This window comes from Phaseolus vulgaris, chromosome 11 (genome assembly GCF_051622355.1).
Source record: "Phaseolus vulgaris cultivar YP4 chromosome 11, ASM5162235v1, whole genome shotgun sequence".
Lineage (NCBI taxonomy): Eukaryota > Viridiplantae > Streptophyta > Magnoliopsida > Fabales > Fabaceae > Phaseolus > Phaseolus vulgaris.
In genome coordinates, this window is record NC_143508.1 from 50309982 (window position 1) to 50332378 (window position 22397).

The 22397-nt window shown below is 28.8% G+C and overlaps 2 protein-coding genes across 2 annotated transcripts; both read left to right on the forward strand.

Moving 5' to 3' along the window:
* Positions 1-4: 4 nt before the first annotated feature.
* Positions 5-8583, forward strand: LOC137809458 (protein ZINC INDUCED FACILITATOR-LIKE 1). The gene is made up of 17 exons (XM_068610569.2): positions 5-202; positions 897-937; positions 1201-1261; positions 1353-1455; positions 1544-1646; positions 1798-1851; positions 1939-2001; positions 4305-4354; positions 4456-4531; positions 4638-4823; positions 4950-5037; positions 5973-6058; positions 6148-6255; positions 6346-6390; positions 6812-6900; positions 7766-7809; positions 8474-8583. Exons 1-17 carry the CDS (start codon positions 43-45, stop codon positions 8581-8583), a joined length of 1467 nt encoding a protein of 488 aa, XP_068466670.1. The 5' UTR covers positions 5-42.
* A 5646-nt stretch (positions 8584-14229) lies between these two features.
* On the forward strand, positions 14230-20944 carry LOC137828103 (protein ZINC INDUCED FACILITATOR-LIKE 1). The gene is made up of 18 exons (XM_068634532.2): positions 14230-14296; positions 14433-14636; positions 15518-15558; positions 16129-16189; positions 16273-16375; positions 16461-16563; positions 16708-16761; positions 16847-16909; positions 17136-17185; positions 17316-17391; positions 17586-17774; positions 17898-17985; positions 18460-18545; positions 18639-18746; positions 18859-18903; positions 18987-19075; positions 19541-19584; positions 20621-20944. Exons 2-18 carry the CDS (start codon positions 14474-14476, stop codon positions 20731-20733), a joined length of 1476 nt encoding a protein of 491 aa, XP_068490633.1. The 5' UTR covers positions 14230-14296; positions 14433-14473; the 3' UTR covers positions 20734-20944.
* The last annotated feature ends 1453 nt before the right edge of the window (positions 20945-22397 follow it).

Genomic DNA, 22397 nt, shown 5'->3' on the forward strand with positions numbered 1-22397 from the left:
TAAAATGTGTAGGAAAAAGGGTGTTGGGGTTCTGTCAGAAACATGAAAGAGGAGAATGTTAATCAGCCATTGTTGGAGAAGAAGAAGAAATACTACGAGAACTGCCCTGGTTGTAAAGTGGATAAAGCCAACGAGTTGAATGAGGGACAAGGTGTACCCTTCACAAAGCTTTTAATCGTGTGGATGCTGGTGCTTTGTGCTGGTAAGCATTTCACACTCTTTTTTTGTGATGATGGATCTTTTTGTGATCATGGATCTATTAGAAACCTATCTCATAATCGTTTAAAAGTTCACTTTTTAAGTTAATATTGTATAGAATCGTTTAAAACTTATCTTAAGTTTATTAGATTTGTTAGTCCATGCATATTACGCAAGAGTTGTCATCATAATACGCATTGGTGAAGCAGATTAGAGTGTCTAATTAATGAAAACGGTTTTCCTGTATTTTACATGTTGAGGAGTTTATGTATATGGAAGGTTATATATAGATGACTTTATAGGTAAGGTAGTGACACTGGATTTGAGGAACTTACTGTATAGAATCTTCAAGTCAATAGAAGTTCTGTGTTTTCTTGTTACTGTATATTCGAAAACAACAGTTTTCTTGTTGGAACTTTTGTGGTGTTGTGTTGGAAAATCTCATATTGGTAGTCTGTGAAATCGAAGTGCAACTCATACACATCCAAACTTCGGTTCATCCTTTTTCTTTTCTTGAAGGAGAACAGTATGATTGAATTGAGATGATTGCTTCATATTTATGTTGAATGCTCAAATATTTTATGGAAGTTTAGATTTCAGTGTTTTGAATGAAAATCAGTGTTTTACTGTTGTCAGTTTTTTGGTTGAATCAGTTGCTTTTTGTCCTATCTGATATCACTTTCTTCTCTTCTGTACAGCATTGCCAATATCATCTCTCTTTCCATTCCTCTATTTCATGGTGAGTTTAACCATCAAGAAGGTTTTGCTGCAACTTCTCTCAGTACATATATAGTTATCTATTTCTAGTACTAGAAGTTAAATTTTAAGTTTTTATTTATTTATCATTACAACTGAAAAATGAATTTAAGTATCAAGTCATTGTTTATAATAATAAAGATAATTTAGAAAGAAATCTGCCAAATATATGAATGAGTTCAACTCTCAAGAACTGCATAATGTTCAATCTAAGTCATTCTGAGTAATTAATAAGAAAATTTTCAGGTAAGGGATTTTAATATTGCGAAAACAGAAGCTGATATTAGTTCTTATGCTGGTTACGTGGGTAAGATTACTTTTAGTATTTCCATTTTTTGAAGTCTTGAATTGTTGTAAGCTATTGATTTGTGATGTGTGCATGATACAAAATGTTGCAGGTTCTGCATTTATGCTTGGCAGATGTTTGACATCTTTATTTTGGGGAACTGTAGCTGATCGCATTGGTCGAAAACCTGTTATAACAATTGGAATTATGTCAGTGTAAGTATATATTTCAAGGAATTGCATGCTTTCTTTAAGATTTGGTTTGAAGTTTCTCATAGTTATCAATGCTTATACTTGATCTCAGCGTCATTTTCAACACACTATTTGGCCTTAGCACAAGTTTTTGGATGGCTGTTATCGTGAGGTTTCTTCTGGGAAGTTTAAATTGTTTGCTTGGACCAGTGAGGGTATCATATTTTTAACTCTAACAGTTAGCAATTTCATGTTTCATCCACAAGTACTATTAGATACCAGTTTTGAATTTGTGCACATTTAATTTGTTCAATCTCATTCAAGTTTTCATCCTGCATTTATTTTCCTAACTCCATTGTTGAACAGGCCTATGCCTCTGAACTTTTTCGAGAAGAACACCAAACTCTTGGACTCTCAACCGTAAGCATCACCAGCTCCTTTAAGTGGTTCTTAGAACTGCATTTGGATACTAGTAATTGAATAATTGAATTTGTGATTTGGGTTTAGGTAAGTGCAGCTTGGGGCATAGGTTTAATAGTTGGCCCAGCATTGGGAGGCTATTTGTCTCAGGTAATATCTCTTTTCCATATCAAGTTAGTATATATTTGTTCATAGTTTCTGTTTTGTTTTTTTATTTTGTTATTATTTTTATTTGTAAATAAACAATTATATTTTATATAAGGGTAATAAATTTTATATTTATCTTTATATCTATAATATAGGATTAGAGTTTAATGCTTTTTCATGAATGTTTACTGGTGTTTTCTATCAATTGTCACCACTACTTCATTGCTACAGCCAATTGAGTCGGTAAGAACATTGTTCGACTCACCTTCTTTCATGTTTGTCCAAAGTGTTTAGTTTGTCTTGTGAGTTGTGTCATTTAGGTAAACAAATTCGTAATTATTGTCTTAATCGTGGCTCACAACGTGTTTTGTTCCCTTTTGTCTTAGGGCACTCTGACATTTTGGAGACCAAGTCGTGTTAAGTTTAATTTAGGGTTTCAGTATTTTGTTACTTTTATTTATGATTATGTACTTGTTATTTTCGATGAAAACTCATTTTGAGTTATTTTCTATATTTCAATATTTTTATAAAGAAATTAATAATCAAATTGGAGTTTTTATTCAAACCACACTCATAATGCTCGAGAGTATCTTTGTCATTCTTTTACCACTTTTATGAAATTTTGGAATTCTTTACCAAACATCTTGTGTTTATACCCCTCAACAAAATGGTGTGGTTGGGTGAAGAATAGGCATCTTCTTGACACTACTCACACTCTTTTAATTCATGGTGATGTTATTCTTAGTGCATTATCTAATTAATTGTATGCCATCTTCGATTTTAGAGAATAAAATTCCTCAATTTATTTTGTTTCCTCATGAACCTCTTCATCCCTTACCACTTAAAGTTTTTGGGTCTACATGTTTTCTTCACAATTTTTGTCCGATCTTGATAATTATTTTCTAGGTCACACCAAATGTGTTTTTTTTAGGGTTCACTAGATCTAAAAAAGGATATAAATGTTTCTCATCCTCTCTTAACTGTTGTTTCATCTCTATTGATGACACATTCACTACGAGTTCTTTTATTTTAAGTCTTTATCTTCTTCACACATGTCTCCATTTGATCAAGTACATATTTCGGTTGTTGTTTATCCTCTTGTTGTGTCTAGTGTACCTAAATATTCACGTAAGACTTTCTATCATCCATCGAAATACTATCTTCTAGTGTCATATCCTCCTCCTCTTCCAGCTCTGATGGTTAAACCTGATCTTCTCAAACTCAAATATTTCTTGGAGATTGAGATAACACAATCCAACAATGATATTGTTATCTCTCAAATGAAGTATGCATTAGATATTTTGGAGGAAATTGAATTAGTGAATTCAAAATCTATTAACACACATATGTATCCTAATGTCAAATTCTTACCTAGTTAGAGGAAACATCCCTTAGACTTTAAGAAGTACAAAAGAGTAGTTGGAAACTTAAACTATTTTACTGTTACTCGTCCTGATATTTCATTTGCAGTTAGTGTTGTGAGTAAATTCCTTTTTCATTAGGATATCAGATGAAAAAGCTTGTTATATAGTCACAATAATCATACTAGAGTTGTATGTTATTCAGATGATGATTGGACAGGAACTCCGTTTCATAGAAGATCCACTCTCAGATAGTGTTTCTATTGGTGATTATAATCTTATTTCTTGAAAGAGTAAGAAATAAAATGTTGTAGCAAGATCTAGTGTTGAAGCATAATATAGAGCTATAATCTCAGCTACTTGTGAATTTGTTTATTTGGCTTAAATATATACTTACAAAATTTACAATTTGGAGAGGTCACTCATATGTGATAATCAATCACTCCTCATATTAGCTCAAATCTTGTCTTTCATGAAAGGACAAAACATATTGAGATTGATGGTCATTTCATTTGAGAAAGTATTGTATCATGTGAGACATCAAGACTACATTTGTTAATTTGAATGATCAGCTAAAAAATATTTTCACTAAATTTTTATTGGCACCTAGAATTGATTATATTTTTGTAACAAGTTTTGTACATATGCACCAACTTGAGATGTTAAATGTAATGGACTTAACTCATAGTTTCTGTTATTCTACTATGTTAGTCTGTTATTATTTTCATCTATAAATAAACAATCATATGTGTGTATTTTTACACAAGGGAAATTAATCCTATGTTTTTTTTCTTTATTTTTAATAGTAACAATTATTTTGAATTGAAAGACTTTATGGTGATTTGAGAAGATTGACACCTGAAATTCTGTATTTGGTTGAGGAACATAGATGCTTGAAACAATTCTTCAGCCATTTTCTAATCTTTGGGAAAATTTTCATTACAGCCAGTAGAAAAGTACCCTCATATATTTCCAAAGGATAGCTTTTGGGATAAGTAAGTTGTCTTCTGATTCAATTTTCATCTTTGTCTTTCTACCCTTCTATCATTTAATGATGTGCTAATTTTCATTTTCCCAAACATGAATTATTGTGCAGGTTTCCATACTTCCTACCCAACTTTGTAATATCAGCACTTGCATTTGTAGTAGCAATTGGCTGCATCTGGATTCCAGTAAATGAAATTTTTTTATCCTCTCTGTGTATTGTGGATTTTAGTCTAACATTTCAATGATGCCATTTTTATCATGAAAAACCCTTAAATGCTAAAATGCCTGCAGGAAACACTTCACAACCACAATTACAGTGATGAATCCATGGAAGATGCCAAAGCTTTAGAAAATGGAAACAATGGGGCTGACAAAGAAAATATCCAAAAAAATGAAAACCTCTTCCTTAATTGGCCCTTAATGTCATCTATCATTGCATATTGCATTTTCTCACTTCATGATATTACTTATCTAGAGGTAAGATACTTAATAATGAGGTTAGAAATTTTCTTTGCATGTCCTTATATATCTTGTTTGGATATTTCCTACTTTTTTTCCATGTATTTTTAACTGAACAACATTCTTCCATACTGTTTTCTTTAGGTTTTCTCCTTATGGGCTGTTTCTCCTCAAAGGTTTGGTGGTTTAAACTTTACAACTGATAATGTTGGTAATGTTCTTTCAATATCAGGTGCATCTCTGGAACATACAATAAGTTCTTATTATTGGTGGACTCAAATTTTATGATTTTACATGAAGCCACATAACAATTGCTTGAGAATGTTTTTCTCTTTTTATTGGTCTTGCTAAATTTTTATTCACTTGGCTTAACAAACTTCACATAAGTATATTTTGATATATATAAAATTTTATAGCCATCTCAAGTATCATATCTTTTTGAGCATATATGATCAAAATTATTTTTATATGAAAAAGTTACGAATTAGATTATATATTGGTTGGTCAAATTTGACTTAATATGATAGCTCATATTTTTATGCCTCTCCTTCCTTTTCTCTCACCCCCTCTCTCTTTATATTATCAACAATAATAAATAAATAAACATGAAATATTTTATGAGTGAATCAACCCTTATTATACAACTTACTAAAAATAGTCAACCAATAAAAAATCATTTAAAGAACTCTAAAGCTTACCAAACTACTCTACCAAAATTCTCATAAACCCTAAACCAACAAGCTAAAACCAAAACTAAATCGGACGTAGGCAACCCAAAGGTCTAAGACAGTAATCTGAATAAGAAAAACAAGCAAATGGGATTTTAGATGATATCCAAAACCAAACCTTCAATTGAACTAAAGAAAAAGTCTTTAAATTATTTGTTAATCAACCTTCAAAGACGACCTTCTTCCTAACGTGCCATATTTAAATTTTTCTTCTTATTATCTCTATAATGGTGTAACTTTAACAACAAGGTTTAATGTTTTTTTTTTATCTTTTTCTTTACAAAGAAGAAAGCATGAAGAAGACAAGTGTGCATGATGATTAGTTTGATACAGTACCACTTGAACCATATAAAATTTATTACTTTCGTTATATACTTAACATACATGTAAAACACCTATTGCATGACAGATATTATTCACTAACTTCTCAAATGTTTAGGTCTTGCACTTATCATTTACCAACTTACCATATATCCATCTGTGGAAAAAGCAAGTGGACCTATTTCGCTTGCTCGCATCTCATCTGTGAGTTTTCATGTGATTGTGCCAATTATTTCATTTCAACATTTCATTTTTTTTGTTATTTGAAATATGGCCTTTTGTCCCATATGCAGATTTTATCCATACCTCTTTTGCAAAGCTACCCCTTCATAACATTGTTCTCAGGCTTAGCACTATACGTAGTGTTAAGTATTCTTTCAATCCTAAAGAATATTTTTTCTGTAAGTTCACCTCTATAATCATTCACTTCATTTAGAAAAGTTTTTGTTTGCTACAAATTTGACTGATTCTACTGTTTTTATTGGATTTAGATCACCATTATAACTGGTTTGCTCCTTCTGCAAAATCGAGCAGTGGTAAATTTTTGGATAATTCTTTGTCCTCTTATAAAAGCTTTTTTTATTATGATGGGGTTATTTTTTATTTTTTTTATCAAAATGCAATATGTTTAAAAAAAATTAAAAATTTAGACAAGTTGTGTCAATTTGGCACGACTTCATATGCATAAATCGTTCTAATTAAACACGACTCTGCCATGCCAAGTTGGTACGACTTCAGTATGACATGACAGAGTCGTATCAAATTGGGACGATTTGTGCATATGAAGTCGTGACAAATTGACACAACTTGCCTAAATTTGTAATTTTTTTTAAACAGACCCCATTTTGGTAAAAAAAAAAATAAATAACCCCATCATGATAAAAATCCCTGATAAAATTTTGGAGGGTTGTTGTTGATGAAATTGTAACATACCTAACATGTTGATTTGGAAAACAGGAACAACACCAAAGAGGTGCAGCTAATGGAATTGTTATGACAGGCATGTCTCTATTCAATGCTATTGGCCCTGTTACAGGTGGTGCAGTGTAAGTTTTCCAATTATTTCTTCCACTTTTGTTTGACTTACCTCTCAGTTAAAAAAAATATTAATGTAGATCTCTACTTTGGGATTAACATTTCAAAAAATTTGATTGTTTTTTTGGATTTTTATAATCAATCAGTTAATATTATAGAAATTTTCATGAAAAGTTTGCAAAAATCTTTAAGTTTCAGTTAACTCCATTCACTACAAGAAAATCATGAAATAGAAAACAATTTTAGAGAGAAAAAATAATCAGTTGATATAGTAACTAAATTAGAGACCATTTTAAGGACTAAAAATTGTTGGTTTCTAAATTAGTTTATATTATTGTTAAATGATTTCTAAATTGGTATCTAATTAACAACTAAGGTTTTTGCTACCAAATTTAGAATTTAAATAATTGGTAGTTGAAACCTTGGTAGCTAATTAGATATCTATTTAGAAACTAATTTAAAAACCAATTTTTATTTAGTTTCTAAAATGATCTTTAATTTAGTTACTATTGCAACTAATTATTTTGGTATCTAAAAATTATTTACTATTTAATAATTTTGTTATATGATTGTATAGCTCATGCATATTAACTTAGTCAATGATTCATTCGGATTAACTTAAAAAAGAAACACATTTGATTTTTTCTTCTTATTTCTCTTTTAAAAGTTTTTATTGAAAAGTTTATCCAAACATACCCCACTCCACTTAGACACTTGAACAGTTGAAAATTAATTCATTAGTAAAGGTTTTTATTCACATACATTCTATCTCCAGTTTTCTTATATGATGATCTATGGTTGAATATTATTTCACTATTAGAGTTTTTTATTCACATACTTTTTATCTACAATTTTCTTATATGATGATGAATGCAGATTAACTTGGTCACAAAAGAGGATGGATGCTTCATTCCTCCCAGGTATATTCTATTCTGGTTTTTGTTTAATATATGACAGATGGGAACACTCTTTGCCTAACTTCAAATGTCAAAAGGTCTTCTTTTCACATTCAGAAAGCATAAAATATGTTAAGTTTAATCCGTTACTTCAAGAAAATCATTGAATAAAATCCAATTTTATAAAAAAAAATAATTAGTTATTATATTGACTAAATTAGATACTATTTAGAGATTAAAAAAATTATTGGTTTCTAAAATAGTTTTTGTTAATGATAAATAGTTTCTAAATATCTAATTAGCTATCAAGATTTTTCTACCAAATTTAGAATCTAAATAACTGGTAGTTAAAACCTTGGTAATCAATTAGATATAAATTTAGAAACTATTAAATTGGTTTTTATTTAATAAACTTTTAGTAGTAAACCCTAAACTCTAAACCCTAAATCCTAAACCCTAAACCTTATACCTTACATTTCTATTAATTTAATGGTGTTGAAGAATAAAGCAAAATGCAAATGTTGGATCAAATCAAATGTGAATTCTTTATCTAAGCTTTAGCTCTGCTTGAGTATAAACTATTTTATAGCTAAACTATATTCAATGTGAATATAGTTATTGAGGTCATTGGTTCTTTAACTAGTTGCATTATATTACAAGGAGCTTACTGATATACATTTATTTGCAGGCACACATATGGTGTTTTTTGTCTTGAACATAGTTGAAGCACTTGGATTACTCATGATGTTCAAACCATTCCTTGTTGAAAAAAAGAAAATGCACACAGATCATTCTTGAGGGAAGTGATGGTAACTAAGTGCATCATGTTTGTAATGGAAAAAGGAATATATAAATGTGTAAAAGTGATGAATAATCTTTAGGATGAGCTTATTCAAACTTGTGAGTGTATATTATGATACTCAATGTTATTATTTATGGTTTTAAAGTAATTGTTTTAAGCTTATTACTATAGTTTGTTTTCTATGCAATTAGTCTAACTATTTTACTTGGATCGATATAACTAACTTGTCTATGTAACTGAGTTCTTCATATACAACTTTTTGTAAATTTCATTATCCTTGTTTTTTTTTTATCTTTTATCTTTACATAACAAAATCAATGTTTTTAATCATGATATTTAGAGCACATGGATTCTTTTTCAAAATTTGGGGTGCGAATAACAAAAATATAAAACACAAAAAGGGGCCTAGAAACCGTGGCCCAAATTTTAGAACAAACTCATGGTGTAAAAGTAAAAATAATATGAAAAAACTGTTTCTTCATACACCTCTATAGGTTCTTCTCTCATCTCCATAAATTTTGTATTTCTAAAAATTACGTAATTCAGAAATCTCTTTTCAAATTCGTAATCAACTTCTGGATTACATAATTCATAAGCATTTTTTCATATGCATGATTAGTTTCAGGATTATATAATTCAGAAGTTTTTTTTTAACTTTTAGATTATGTAATCTGTAAGTTTTTTTTCAATGTTCGAAGTAAATAATAAAAAAATTACTTTATGAAAGTGACAAAAAAGAATAAAAATATATTTTTATATTTTGTATGAAAAACATATGAAATTGGTAAAAATAAAAAAGTACCGTTAATGCAAGTGATAGATGAAGGAATAAAATGAAATATAAAAAGCATGGACACTCCAATTTCAGTTGCATGCAATCTAATGAGCCAAATTCAAGCAAATAACCGTGGGCCCCACTTGCATACAAAAAGGGCATAAAGATAACATCAAAACGTATGCATGATAGAAGAAAAGAAAGAACCCACCTCCACCAACCTCATCTTATGGATAGGAAGATCTCGTTTTTTTAATTTTATTATTATAAAAAAATCATTAAATTGAAATTAATTTTTAATATTAATAATATTTTAGTTTGTAAAATAATATCTAATTTAATTAATATAATAATTAATTAACTTTTGTTTTTCAAGGCTTCGATGTTTTTAAACATTTTCTTAAGATTTGTATTTATAGGATTTTTTAATGAGATTTAAAACTATTCATCATTCGTTCAGGGTAGGCTAATTTGCTCAATGGATTAGCATTCGTCATCATTAAGCAATATTTGGGATTTAAGTCCATTTTTTGGGCTTTTTGGGATTACCAAAGTTAAAGATTTGTCTATGATTCACTTCAAGCCCAACCCAGCTCTGACCTTTCTTAACCATGAAGCAAAATTGGCTTGGCTTAGGCTTCAAGCGAAATTCCTTTGTTCCGAAACTTGGTACAGGTTGGCTCAAGCTCTTTCCGAACGAATTTGAGCATTCTTCATTATTAAGGATGTTATTTCGCTCAACCCTTTGTAATTCACTCAACCTTTTGATCTTTGTATGTCTTTGACTATTTTGGCCTTGATCCCCTCAACGTATGCAGATGCGCTCAGCGTTTTGACTGTTCTTCATGTATTTTTTTCTTTGGACTTAATCCGCTAAGTCATTCTTCATGCATTAGGAAGATTTAATCTTTTTTTCTCCATCTTTGTTTGCTTGGTTTTTAGCCTTTTCCTTTAGATTTCTGCATGTATCCTATTTTCTTCTTTGTCTCTAAGTGCAGCTGGAGTTGAAGAGCTTTTGACATGTTTTTCACAATTTCTACATAAATTGCATGTTTATTGGTCTATGATTTCTACTACAATTTCACCCTTATCAACTCCCCCTACCTTAGCTCTTTGCTTGCCCTTAAGCAAAGCTTTCGCAAATGCAGTCTTGAATCAACAATGGTTAACTTGGGGTTGTCAAAGTTAGTTTGGAATTGAGACATCCATATTTATTGTCACTATATTGACTAAATTAGATAATATTTTAGAAATTAAAAAATTATTGGCATTTAAAGTAATTTCTATTATTAATAAAAAATTATAAATTAGCTATCAAAGTTTTAGCTAATAATATTTTAAACTAGACTCTTATTTATTAATTCAGTTATAATAAGAGACATATTTTTCTCTAGTTTAAAACAAGTTCTTCATTTTGTAAAAAAAAAAGTTTGTAAGTTAGTTTCCGTAGTAATAATTCTTTTATATTGTTAATTGTTAATTACGCATATTTAAAAATTAATTTAGAATATAAAGTAATTAGTAGATAAAATTTTCGTAGTTAATTTGTTAGATACCAATTTAAAAATTACTTTATAAATTTACATAATAATAAAAATTACTTTAGATATCAATAATTTTTTTATTGTATGTGACTTTAGGACTATGTGAAATATTTTTAATCAAAGAAGAAAGAAGAAATATAATGAATAAACATTAATATAAAATTTCATTTAAAATTTTGGTTTTCTAGAAAATGATAAATCAACTAATTTATTAAATAACTATTGTAGATTGTAATTTATATGTCAAATTACTTTAAAATATTTATGTTTATTAATTTTTTTTATCAAAAATATATTTCGGGAGTGTCTCAACCTTTATACCAAAACCACCTACAAATATACATAACAGAAATAGATACATGCTTAAAAGTGTATGCATATTTGACCGATACCTATTTATTTATTTATTTATATTTATTATGTTTGATTTTAAAATCACCTTTATTTTTTTTGGTGGTAATGACTATAATGATCTCGTAAATGAACTATGCAGTGGTGAAAATGAATTGGAAATGGAGAGGAATAAAGAGTACAATTAGGAAAAAAATAAATTTTTATGATTAGAGAATTGTATATTGTAAAGTATTTGTTATATTAAATTTTGCCCTGACGATTAGTACATAGGAATTTTATTTTAGACATGTTTAAATTTAAATAGTTTTAAAGAATATATCTTAGATTACAATTGAGAGGAAGAAGAAATATTAATCCTAAATAAGCAATAAAAAGTGTTGTTTTTGTTAATATTGTAAATGATTTTATGTTTGAGTTTGTGGCATGCAAAAGTAGTTTTTTTTTTATGTTAATCTCGTAAATGCTTTGTTGCAACTTTCTTGCTACTCCGCATTACTTCTTCAATCATCTTTCCTTTTCAAGACCCACATCCGACAGTTAAAGGAAGATCTTAGTCTTTATAAACCTCTGACGAACCGCTAAGATTGTTGATAACACTAGTTGGACATTTATGTTATGGAATACGTATAATTGGATTGAGATGTGTCTGAAAGCTTGCCACCACTTATAAGACGTAATACATGCATGATGTCTGCGACAGACTTGCTACCACATAAGTTAAAAATCCATGTGAGAGAGTACAGTCTACATCGACGACTAATATTGTTAATTATTGGAAATATGTAATAAGATAAAACACACTTTATTATGAAAAGATATAAAAACTAATATTTATGTCCTACTTTTTTTTTTGCCAGATGAAGAGTCATTGTGTTTAGACACAATTAACAAAATTTATCATGAATAACTAAGATATAATATGGTACGATAATTTACAGTAATACGTTGGAAAAAGGCATAAAAACAAGTCCCAATTAAAAAAAACACAATATATTAAAATGGTTGAGACATAATAATGTAATAATGTAATGCTGATGTAAAAGGGGATATATTGCATTGTTTATGTGACAATCGATTTAATACATGTTTGATTACATCATTTTCCACATTTTTTTCACTGATAGATATACTATAGCAATTATTGACAATAATCAAAGTAATAAGTCATTTCTATGTTTTATACTTTTGCTTCTGTTAAGGGTTGTAACAGTCAATATTTGTATGTGTTAATATGTTTTTGAATTGATGTGTAACATATCCTAATTTTTATATTAGAATGTAAGATCTAATGAATATTAAAAGTCTTTTTTTTTTTTTCTAAAAGTGATGTTAATAAAGGACCCTGCAATAATATTCTAGACAAAGAATCATCCTAAAAGAGTTGCTCAATCACCTTTATGCCTTCACTTAAGTTACAAACTTTAGTTACTTAACTTAGCAGACCAACAACCTTGTCAATACTTTATAAAGTATTTTTTCTTTCACATTTTATACAATGTGAGACTTTTACATTACACTATCTAAATGATAAAGTGTACTAACCCTTTTACATAGATAATGTGGTTCTAATACAGTAACATACATTCAACATTTTGCCTAATTGGCTTGTATTATCTATCTGAAACTTTGTAATTGTTTACATTTCGAAGTGAAAATTTTCTTTTAAAATACACTAATTTGATAAAAAAAAATCCCTAAATACATGCATTTGTTATTTTAGCATGGAGTCTAATATCTAAAGGCATATCTTAAAAGCTTGAACTTTGTACTAATATGATACACATGTAGGGTGACAAAATTAACTCTTTTAAGCTTTGTTTTGGATTTTGTGTTTTTTTTTAGTAGGTATGAAAAAATGCTTAATATTCATCTTTTTAATTTATTGATTTAAGAAAAAATGGTGCTATGAGGAAAGAGAAAGGGGTGTGAGAATAGTATTCTCTGAAGAAAACAGTCCACACTTATAATTCAACTGTGTTACAATTTTGTATGATTGAGGTCTTTCAAATTTGTTGTGTCAGTACCTTCAACATCACACACATGGAGCAGATTTCAATGATAAAGACACATGATAAATTATGATTGCTTAATAACTTATGCTAAATTAAACAATTAATGATGTCAAAATTACATAGTTAATTATGATTGTTAGCATAATTAATTGATTATTTGTCTCCAACTATTTGTCGTATAATTATGTATCCCAGTTTGCATTCTTAACTTGATCTTTAAAATATCCAACTTGTAATTGAAATGGTCATTATTTTAATTACAACAAGTTTAGAAATAAAGAAATAATTAAATAAGTAAAACACTGGTAACAAAGTCAGAGTTAATATTACAAAGTAGGTTTAGTTTTACTTGTGAATCCAATTTTAAATATTACAAACTTGTTTAATACAATTTTACATTTTAAATGTGCTAGTCAAAAAATATTTCAACACCATTTTTAAAATATTATTGATTGTATTTACTTTGTTTTTGTTTTGTGATTGTTTTCATTTAAAAATTAAACTAACCTATTCATCATCTTAAAATATAAGTTGGAGTATTTTGATAATTAATAATTATATAATTAATTGTGTGCTGATTGGTTGGCTAATTTAGATTTATTCATATTACTAGTATAATAGACTTCCATTCTAGTTGGTTCTTAGAATTCTTTACGAACAGGTATAGTCTACCTATGTACCGTTTTTGTTAACATATAAGTTTTGGTTTAGTCCCTCCATATTTTTGTATTATTTTTTTTAGTAATACTTTTTTATGTGATGACAGATGATTGTTGCTACTTGTGTTAACTTAGCTGATATGTCAAGTTGGATAATAATGTCTATCATGAAAATTTTTATAAAAAAATAAAAATTAACCTATATTTTTTGGTTAAATATTTTTTCAATTTTAACTTATGACCAATTTGAAAGATTTGAAGGACTTCACATAAGACATACTCTTCAGACAAGTCCATCACCTTACCGCTGACTCATGTTGTAAACGCGTGGCAAACCTCGTAATTGATGTTCTGTTTTGTTTCGTGTACGTTTCTTTGCTCCTCCTCTGTTTCTTCTTATTTTCATTTCCATTTTGTGCTTCAAAGCAAATGTAATCACTTGACATAATTTCTGATCATCTTTTCTGGGTTTGAATGAATGATGCATGCAAAATGGTGTAGGAAAGAAGGGACCTGAGTGAAACAAGTGGTGGGGTTATCACATGAACATGGAAGGAGATAATGTTGAAAAGCCATTGTTGGAGAGGAAGAAGTACTTCGAGAATTGCCCTGGTTGCAAAGTGGACAAAGCCAAAGAGTTGAGTGAGGGACAGGGTGTACCCTTCAAAAATCTATTCATAATATGGATGGTGGTGCTGTGTGCTTGTGAGCATTTCACTCTGTTCTGAGTATCTTCATTTCTATACCAGTTGCTTGTTCTATTTGCTTTTTCCAAACTGTTCTGAGTAAGAATGACATTCTGCTGTTTGGATTTTGAGTAAACTTCTTTGTAACTATTTCATGGAGAAAGAAATAAAAAAAGAAGCAGATCTTCTGCATCTTATAGAAAGCCTTTCTTCAACTCAAGTAACTCATTATTTTCCTCCATTTTCTTTACCTTGTGCAATGCTCCAAACTCATGCTTTATTTGATAGATGTGTGTTAAAATGTAGCCATGCATGTGCTACCTATTTGCTTATTCTTGGTCTCACTGTCCTACAACTGCTACCTGGGGAATTGGTGAAGAAACTTAACAGTATTTTCCCTCTTTTCCTCTCCAGGTCAGAGAAATTTTAATGAGGGGAATATTGATGTGTAGTTATGATGTATGAGTGATTTGAGAAGAATAACCTTTAGTGTAGCTATTTAGTTTTTACAACAGTTAACAGTTAGTTTCACATTGAGATCAGTGGAAGGTTATTGGAATTAATGTCACTTTCTACACTTCAAATTCATCTTGTAAAGCTTTTGGAAATGCATAAAAGAAAATTAGTATAATGCATCAAAAGAAGTGGTTAGGATTTTTCAAAAGAATGTAACCAATCTCCTCTCTTCTCTCTTGCACAGATTTTGGTTATTCTTGGTTTTTATTCCACTCCTTACTACTATCCTAACACTTTCTCTATCTTTCTTTTCTTTTTGTTTCTTTCTGTTTCAGTAATCTCTGTACCTTTTTGATGGACGTTTAACATTTTCCTTTTTTCTGTCTTTCTCAATTAGCTGAAACTGCATCCTTTTCTGATGTCACTTTAATTTTTTCTGTACAGCTATGCCTATTTCGTCTCTTTTTTCATACCTTTATTTCATGGTGAGTTTAACTATCTACTGGGTTTATGTTGCTACCTTTGCATTATTACAAAAGAATTGATCATGATCTATATAGTTTGATTGTGACATAATTATGAAAGAATGAAGATAAGAAATGTTAATTCCAAATCAGTGAAATTTTCATGGTTTTAGGTGTATCTGTGTTCCATATATGCTCACATCTGATATGGGACAGAGTAATGATATTTTAATTTAGAGTGTTATAATCAATTCAAAACTTCATATATTAACTTTTATTAATTAATAGTGACTCGTCATAATAACTTTTATTAATCAGATTTGTTAATTGGATGTTAGCAGAACCAGCCTGATTGTCAGTTTTTCATATATTTCAAAATACTTTCTACTATGATTCCTAATTTATTCCTTGTATTTATTTCATTAATTGTACAATTTTGTATAGCAATAAATCAAGAATTCTTGAAAAGTAAATATAGGCTGTTAGGGTGTTCTATTTGATGAGATTTCAACCCTTTAGAGTGGCCATTAGTTAAATCTGTTATGATTAGTAATGTTCATTCTCAAAATAATACAACATTCCTTTTTCCAGGTAAGGGATTTTAACATTGCAAAAACAGAAGCTGATATTAGTTTTTATGCTGGTTATGTGGGTAAGTTCCATTTTTTTTTAACTCTTCCAACAATTCCTTCAAGATAATTATTAGTGATGCATGTTTGTTAAAAAATGCTGTAGGTTCTGCTTTCATGTTTGGAAGATGTTTGACATCTGTCCTGTGGGGAATTATAGCTGATCGATATGGTCGAAAGCCTGTTATAATGATAGGGATTATTGCAATGTAAGTATATCTGTCAATGAATTGAATGCTTTTTGTAAGTTAAGTTTTTCACCTTATCAAATTGTCAACGATTACTCAATTTCAGTGTCCTTTTCAACACACTATTTGGCCTTAGTACCAGTTTTTGGATGGCAGTTATGATGAGATTTCTTCTGGGATGTTTTAGTGGTTTGCTTGGACCAGTGACGGTATCATATTTTTAACTTCTAATAGTTAGAACTTCCATGTTCATCCCCCAACATGGATACAAATTTTGAATGTGTGTGCAGTTGGATATATAACTTGTTCAAACTTCTATTTACATCTATTTGCCTAACTGCTCTATTTAACAGGCCTATGCTACTGAACTTGTTCGAGAAGAATACCAAGCTCTAGGAGTCTCAAGTGTAAAAGCATCACCAACTCTTTTATACTACTAACCCTTAGAAAACCATTTCCACAACAATAATTCAAAGTGTGATTTATTTTTAGGTTACTGCATCTTGGGGCGCAGGTTTAATCATTGGCCCAGCATTGGGAGGTTATTTGGCTCAGGTTACTATCTATATTCATTGACATCTGGATTTTGTGTATGTTCATAGAATTGATACCTGAAATTCTTGTTTGATTGAGGATTAACAATCCATTTTCCATCTTGAAAAGAAAGTGGCCTTTTACATTAGTACTTTAGTTTAATTTGAGGGTGCATGCAAGGAGATGTGGCTTAAATTTATGTGCTCATCTATGTTCTCTAAACACTTTTGGAAAAATGTCATTGTAGCCAGTGGAGAAGTATCCACATATATTTCCAAAGAATTCCTTCTGGGATAAGTAAGTCGACTTCTCCTGCTTTTAATTTAAGAAAGTGAAGTATTCAATTTTCCTTTGTTTTGTTTTTCTATGATTTTACCCTTTAATGGTGTGCTGATTTTTATTTGCAAAACCACAAATCATTCTGCAGGTTTGCTTACTTCTTCCCCAACTTTATAATATCAGCATTTGCTTTTGTTGTAGCTGTTGGCTGTATTTGGATTCCGGTTAGTATCTTAGATTCTGACTTAACCAGATGTATCTATCTTTTTTATGTTTTGTGACCATATACTTTACAATTTTATGATGACAATTTATAATGCAGAACCATTTCTGTATGATATTTTCAGCTCAGTGTCTTGGTTCTTTATATTGTCTAGTATGTCTCCTAAATCAGTATCACTGTTTAAAATATATGCAGGAAACACTTCACAATCATAAATGTAGCAATGAATCCATAGACAATGTTGAAGCTTTAGAAGTTGGAAACAGAGTGGTTGGTATAGACAAGACAATTCAAAAGAAGGAGAAACTCTTCTTGAACTGGCCCTTAATGTCATCTATCATTATCTTTTGTGTTTTCTCCCTTCATGATGGTGCTTATCATGAGGTATATTCACTGGTACTTAATGAGGCTTAAATGCCCTATGATGCATCTCCTTTTGTTTTTATTTTCCTTCTTTTATCTGTGCATTTTTAAGTGAACAACATTCATTCATCCTGTTTTCTTTAGGTTTTCTCCTTATGGACTGTGAGTCCTCAAAGACTGGGGGGTTTGAACTTTACAACTAACGATGTTGGTAATGTTCTTTCAATATCAGGTACTTCTCTGGAAACAACAGAAAATGACATTATTTTTAGGCATATATCATGTTTCCATATATCCTAAGTTAAAATTAGCTCATGTTCAAGTTCTAAAATAAAGTTCTAGTGAAAATATACAAAAGAGTTCAACAAATCTACAAAAATACAATGGATTTTAAAATCAAACACAATCTTATAAAATCAATTGAAAAATTAAGGCTTATGCTCACTTATATACCATAATTTATCCATATCTATAGTCGATGTAGGATCTCCAAACCATTTGAGCAACACGTATTCACTCGTCTTTCCGTCTTTAGGAACAGTACATCACTGGATCCAAACACAACATTAGTTCTGACATGATAACAATTGCTCTTAGTTGGGTTTCACAACGACAAAGATGCAGAGAAATTTTACATTTAGTGTTGATCATTGTTGTCCTATTGTTATTGATACTATGAACAGTTACTGACTTCTCAAATGTTCAGGTCTTGCAGTTATCATTTACCAACTTACTATCTATCCATATGTGCGAAAAGCTAGTGGACCTATTGGAATTGCCCGCATCTCAGGGGTTAGCTTTCATCAAATTGCTGCAACTATTTCATTTCAACATTTCATATTTTGTTACTTTTAATATGTCATGTTACTTTGGTCCCATATGCAGATACTAACCATTCCACTTCTGCAAAGCTACACCTTCATAGGATACTTATCAGGCTTAGCAATGTTCATACTGATAAGTATTGCTTCAATTCTGAAGAATATTCTGGCTGTAAGGGCACCTAATTTGATTCACTAAACCCCTAGAGACCAGTTTAACTGATTCTGAAGAGTTTCTCTTATGTTACAAACCTTGATTCATTGTACTCTTTCATTGGATTTAGGTGACCATTACAACTTGTCTGTTACTTCTACAAAACCGAGCAGTGGTAAAGTTTCATTGGCCTTAGTTTCTCAGCAATGGTTGAGACTAGTTATATATTGATGATGATAACTTTCATTTGGGAAACAGGAACAATACCAAAGGGGTGCAGCTAATGGCATTTCTATGACAGGCTTGTCTCTTTTCAAAGCTATTGGCCCTGCTGGAGGTGGTGCATTGTGAGTGTTCCTATGATTTCTTCAGCTTTTTGTTTGATTTTCAAGTATTTTCTAATATGACAGAAGATCCTTGTTATGACACTTGCATTTTAATGTTCTGGTATTTTCATATATCACATACTAACTTAGATAACTTAATTCATGTGTGCCTGATACTTCATGCCAAGTTCCTTTATAATATGGTTATTTCACTCCTAACTATTAATTTTATATATTTCTTCATCTTTAAATATAAAATTGTTTTAACTAAATCAGGAAGATTAAGAAAACTAATTAATTTGATTAGACACCGTTGGAGATTCTTCGTCAACTAGAGATAAAACTGATTTATTTTTATATATATGGATGCAAACCTGAATTTATGAGTTGATTTTGTAAGATTGAGTTAGACTTATAAGTTGATTTTGTGAGATTAAGTAAAATGAAAATGATTTCCAATTTTCTTACATGATGATGGTGATGCAGATTAACTTTGTCACAGAAGCGAATGGATGCTTCATTCCTCCCAGGTATGATGTTCAACTAATATATTTGTCTTGTTTTCTGTTTTACATACTTCAAATGGTAATCATTTGCCTAATTTAAATGGCAATAATAGTATTTGTTGGTCCTTCTCCATTTCTAAGATTGAGTTAAGTATAAACATGCTTGAGATATTTTTTTGGTTGGATTAGTGGTTCCACATTGATTGAAAACAAAATTAAATGACATCAATTACATTGACTTATTTTTTTAAGATAAATGACACGAAATTTTAGGGTTTGTTTAGATGAGTTTTTGCATTTAAACTTATTTTATACACAATTTAAAAATATAAAATAATTAAAAAATTATATTACTACAAGGAAATCATGAAATAGAAACCAATTTTTATATACCAAAATAATTATAAATTGGAGACCATTTTAAAAACTAAAAAAAAAAATTGGTTTCTAAATTAGTTTATATTATTGTTAAATAGTTTCTAAATTGATATCTAATTAGCATAGAAACTAAATAATTGGTAGTTAAAACCTTGGTTGCTAATTAGATACCAATTTAAAAATTATTTAACAATAATAAAAACTAATTTAGAAACCAATTTTTTTTTAGTTTTTAAAATGGTATCCAATTTAGTTATTATTGCAACTAATTATTTTGGTATCTAAAAATTGGTTTCTATTTCATGATTTTCTTGTGGAGGCTTCAAGAAATTTTTTTAAGTATAAATTAATTTTAGTTTATGTAAAAACACATTTTAATTTTTCTTCATATTTTTCTATGTTGAATGAAGTTTATGAAAAGATCCATCCAAATATATTCTGATTTTAATAAAATCATAAATTTTAAAATCTAAATAATTGATAGTTAAAATTTTAATAACTAATTAAATATAATTTAAAAATTATTTATAATTTAGATATCAATAATTTATTTAATATCTAATGAATATAACAATTAATTATATTTATTTTAAAAATAATTTTTATTTAATAATTTTTTTAGATATTAAAATGAGTGATTTCTTGGTAGTTTATTTACTTATTGTTGTAAATCTAATTGCAGGCACTCAGATGGTGTTCTTTATCCTGAACACAGTTGTAGCACTTGGAACACTAATGACTTTCAAACCTTTCCTTGTCGAAAAGAGGAAAACACAAACGAATCAGTTAAGCTGATTTCAATCAATTTTGCTAAAGACATTTACTGAATCTGTGAGACATTGTTGTCTATCATAGGTAGCATCAACCTTTTTATCTTGAACACAATGATTATCAAACCTAGATTAACATTGATAATATGGTTATTCTAAAATTTTGGTATTTTATTGCTTAGAAGATTTTTTTAGATCATTTATATTATTTTAATAAATGGGACAATTTTGATAAGAAGATTTGATATATGATAATGATTATTTAATATTTCAAAAAATACTTTGTATGACACTATTATTTTAATGGTCCAAGTTCCTTTATGATATGTCAAATATATATATAGTTTAGGTTTATAATATATAATTTATACAGTGATATAATGTTATTTTTAACCATTAATACAATACAAGAAAATCATGAAATAAAAACTAATTTTAGATATCAAAATTAATTAGTTGTGATAGTAACTAAATTAGAGATCATTTTAGGGATTAACCAAAAAATTGTTTCAAAGGTTATTTTTATTATTATTAAATAGTTTATAAATTGGTCTCTAATTAACTACCAAAGTTTTAACTACCAATTATTTGGATTCTAAATTTGGTAGAAAAACATTGGTAGCTAATTAGATACCAATTTAAAAACCTTTTAATAATAATGGAAACTAATTTAGAAACTTTAAATTTTTTTAATTTTTAAAATGGTCTTTAATTTAGTCACTATAGCAACTAATTAATTTTGATCTATAAAATTGGTTTATATTTTGTGATTTTCTTGTACGGATAGACTTCTAAAGTTAATTCAAATTTAAGTATCAATAACTTTCTAAAATAGAGGTTTAAATAATTAACTTATAATATTTATATTTTTTTTTTAGAATTATATTGTTGTCAATAATATTGCAAAAACTAAATATCCATTTGAAAACTAAAATGAAAAAAAAAATCATTTAGAAGTTATCAAGAGTGATAATTTTAATTTCTTCTGCACATCATAATACATCATCCATGGTGTAGCACCATTGTTAATCTCTTATTAATCATTAATTGTTGGTTGAAAGTGATCCACGTTACTAGTAACAACAATAATTGCCACTGTTTGGTGATTTACGTATTCAAATTGGATTTTGGCAGCAGAATTAGGCTAAGTTCAGCCACCCACACTTGCCTAATACGTTAAAAGATTAAATTATAATGTTTATAAATATATAATTTTTTTTAAAGACTTGATTATTTATTTTTTCATAAAATAGGGAATTTTTGGTTGTGCATATTTAAAAGCAAAGCTTTATTCAATGTTGAAAAAAATTAGAACAAATTGAATCATTTAAAATTAAAATGTCTTCATGGGTGTTTTTTTTATTTAACAAAGAATAAATAAATTAAATTAAAAAAAAAAACACTTTAGAGGTGTTCCAATCTTAATACAAAGTTTTCAGATTTTAATGGGTGTGATTTTCTTGGTTATGCAAATTAGCATTGTGAAATAAAAACTAATTTTATATATCAAAATAATTAGTTATTATATTGACTAAATTAGAAATCATCTTATAAACTAAAAATTATTGGTATTTAAAGTAGTTTCTATTATTAATAAAAAAAATATAAAATAATTTCTAAATTGGTATATAATCATTAGCTACTAAGATTTTATCTACTAATTACTTTATATTCTACATTAGTCTCTAT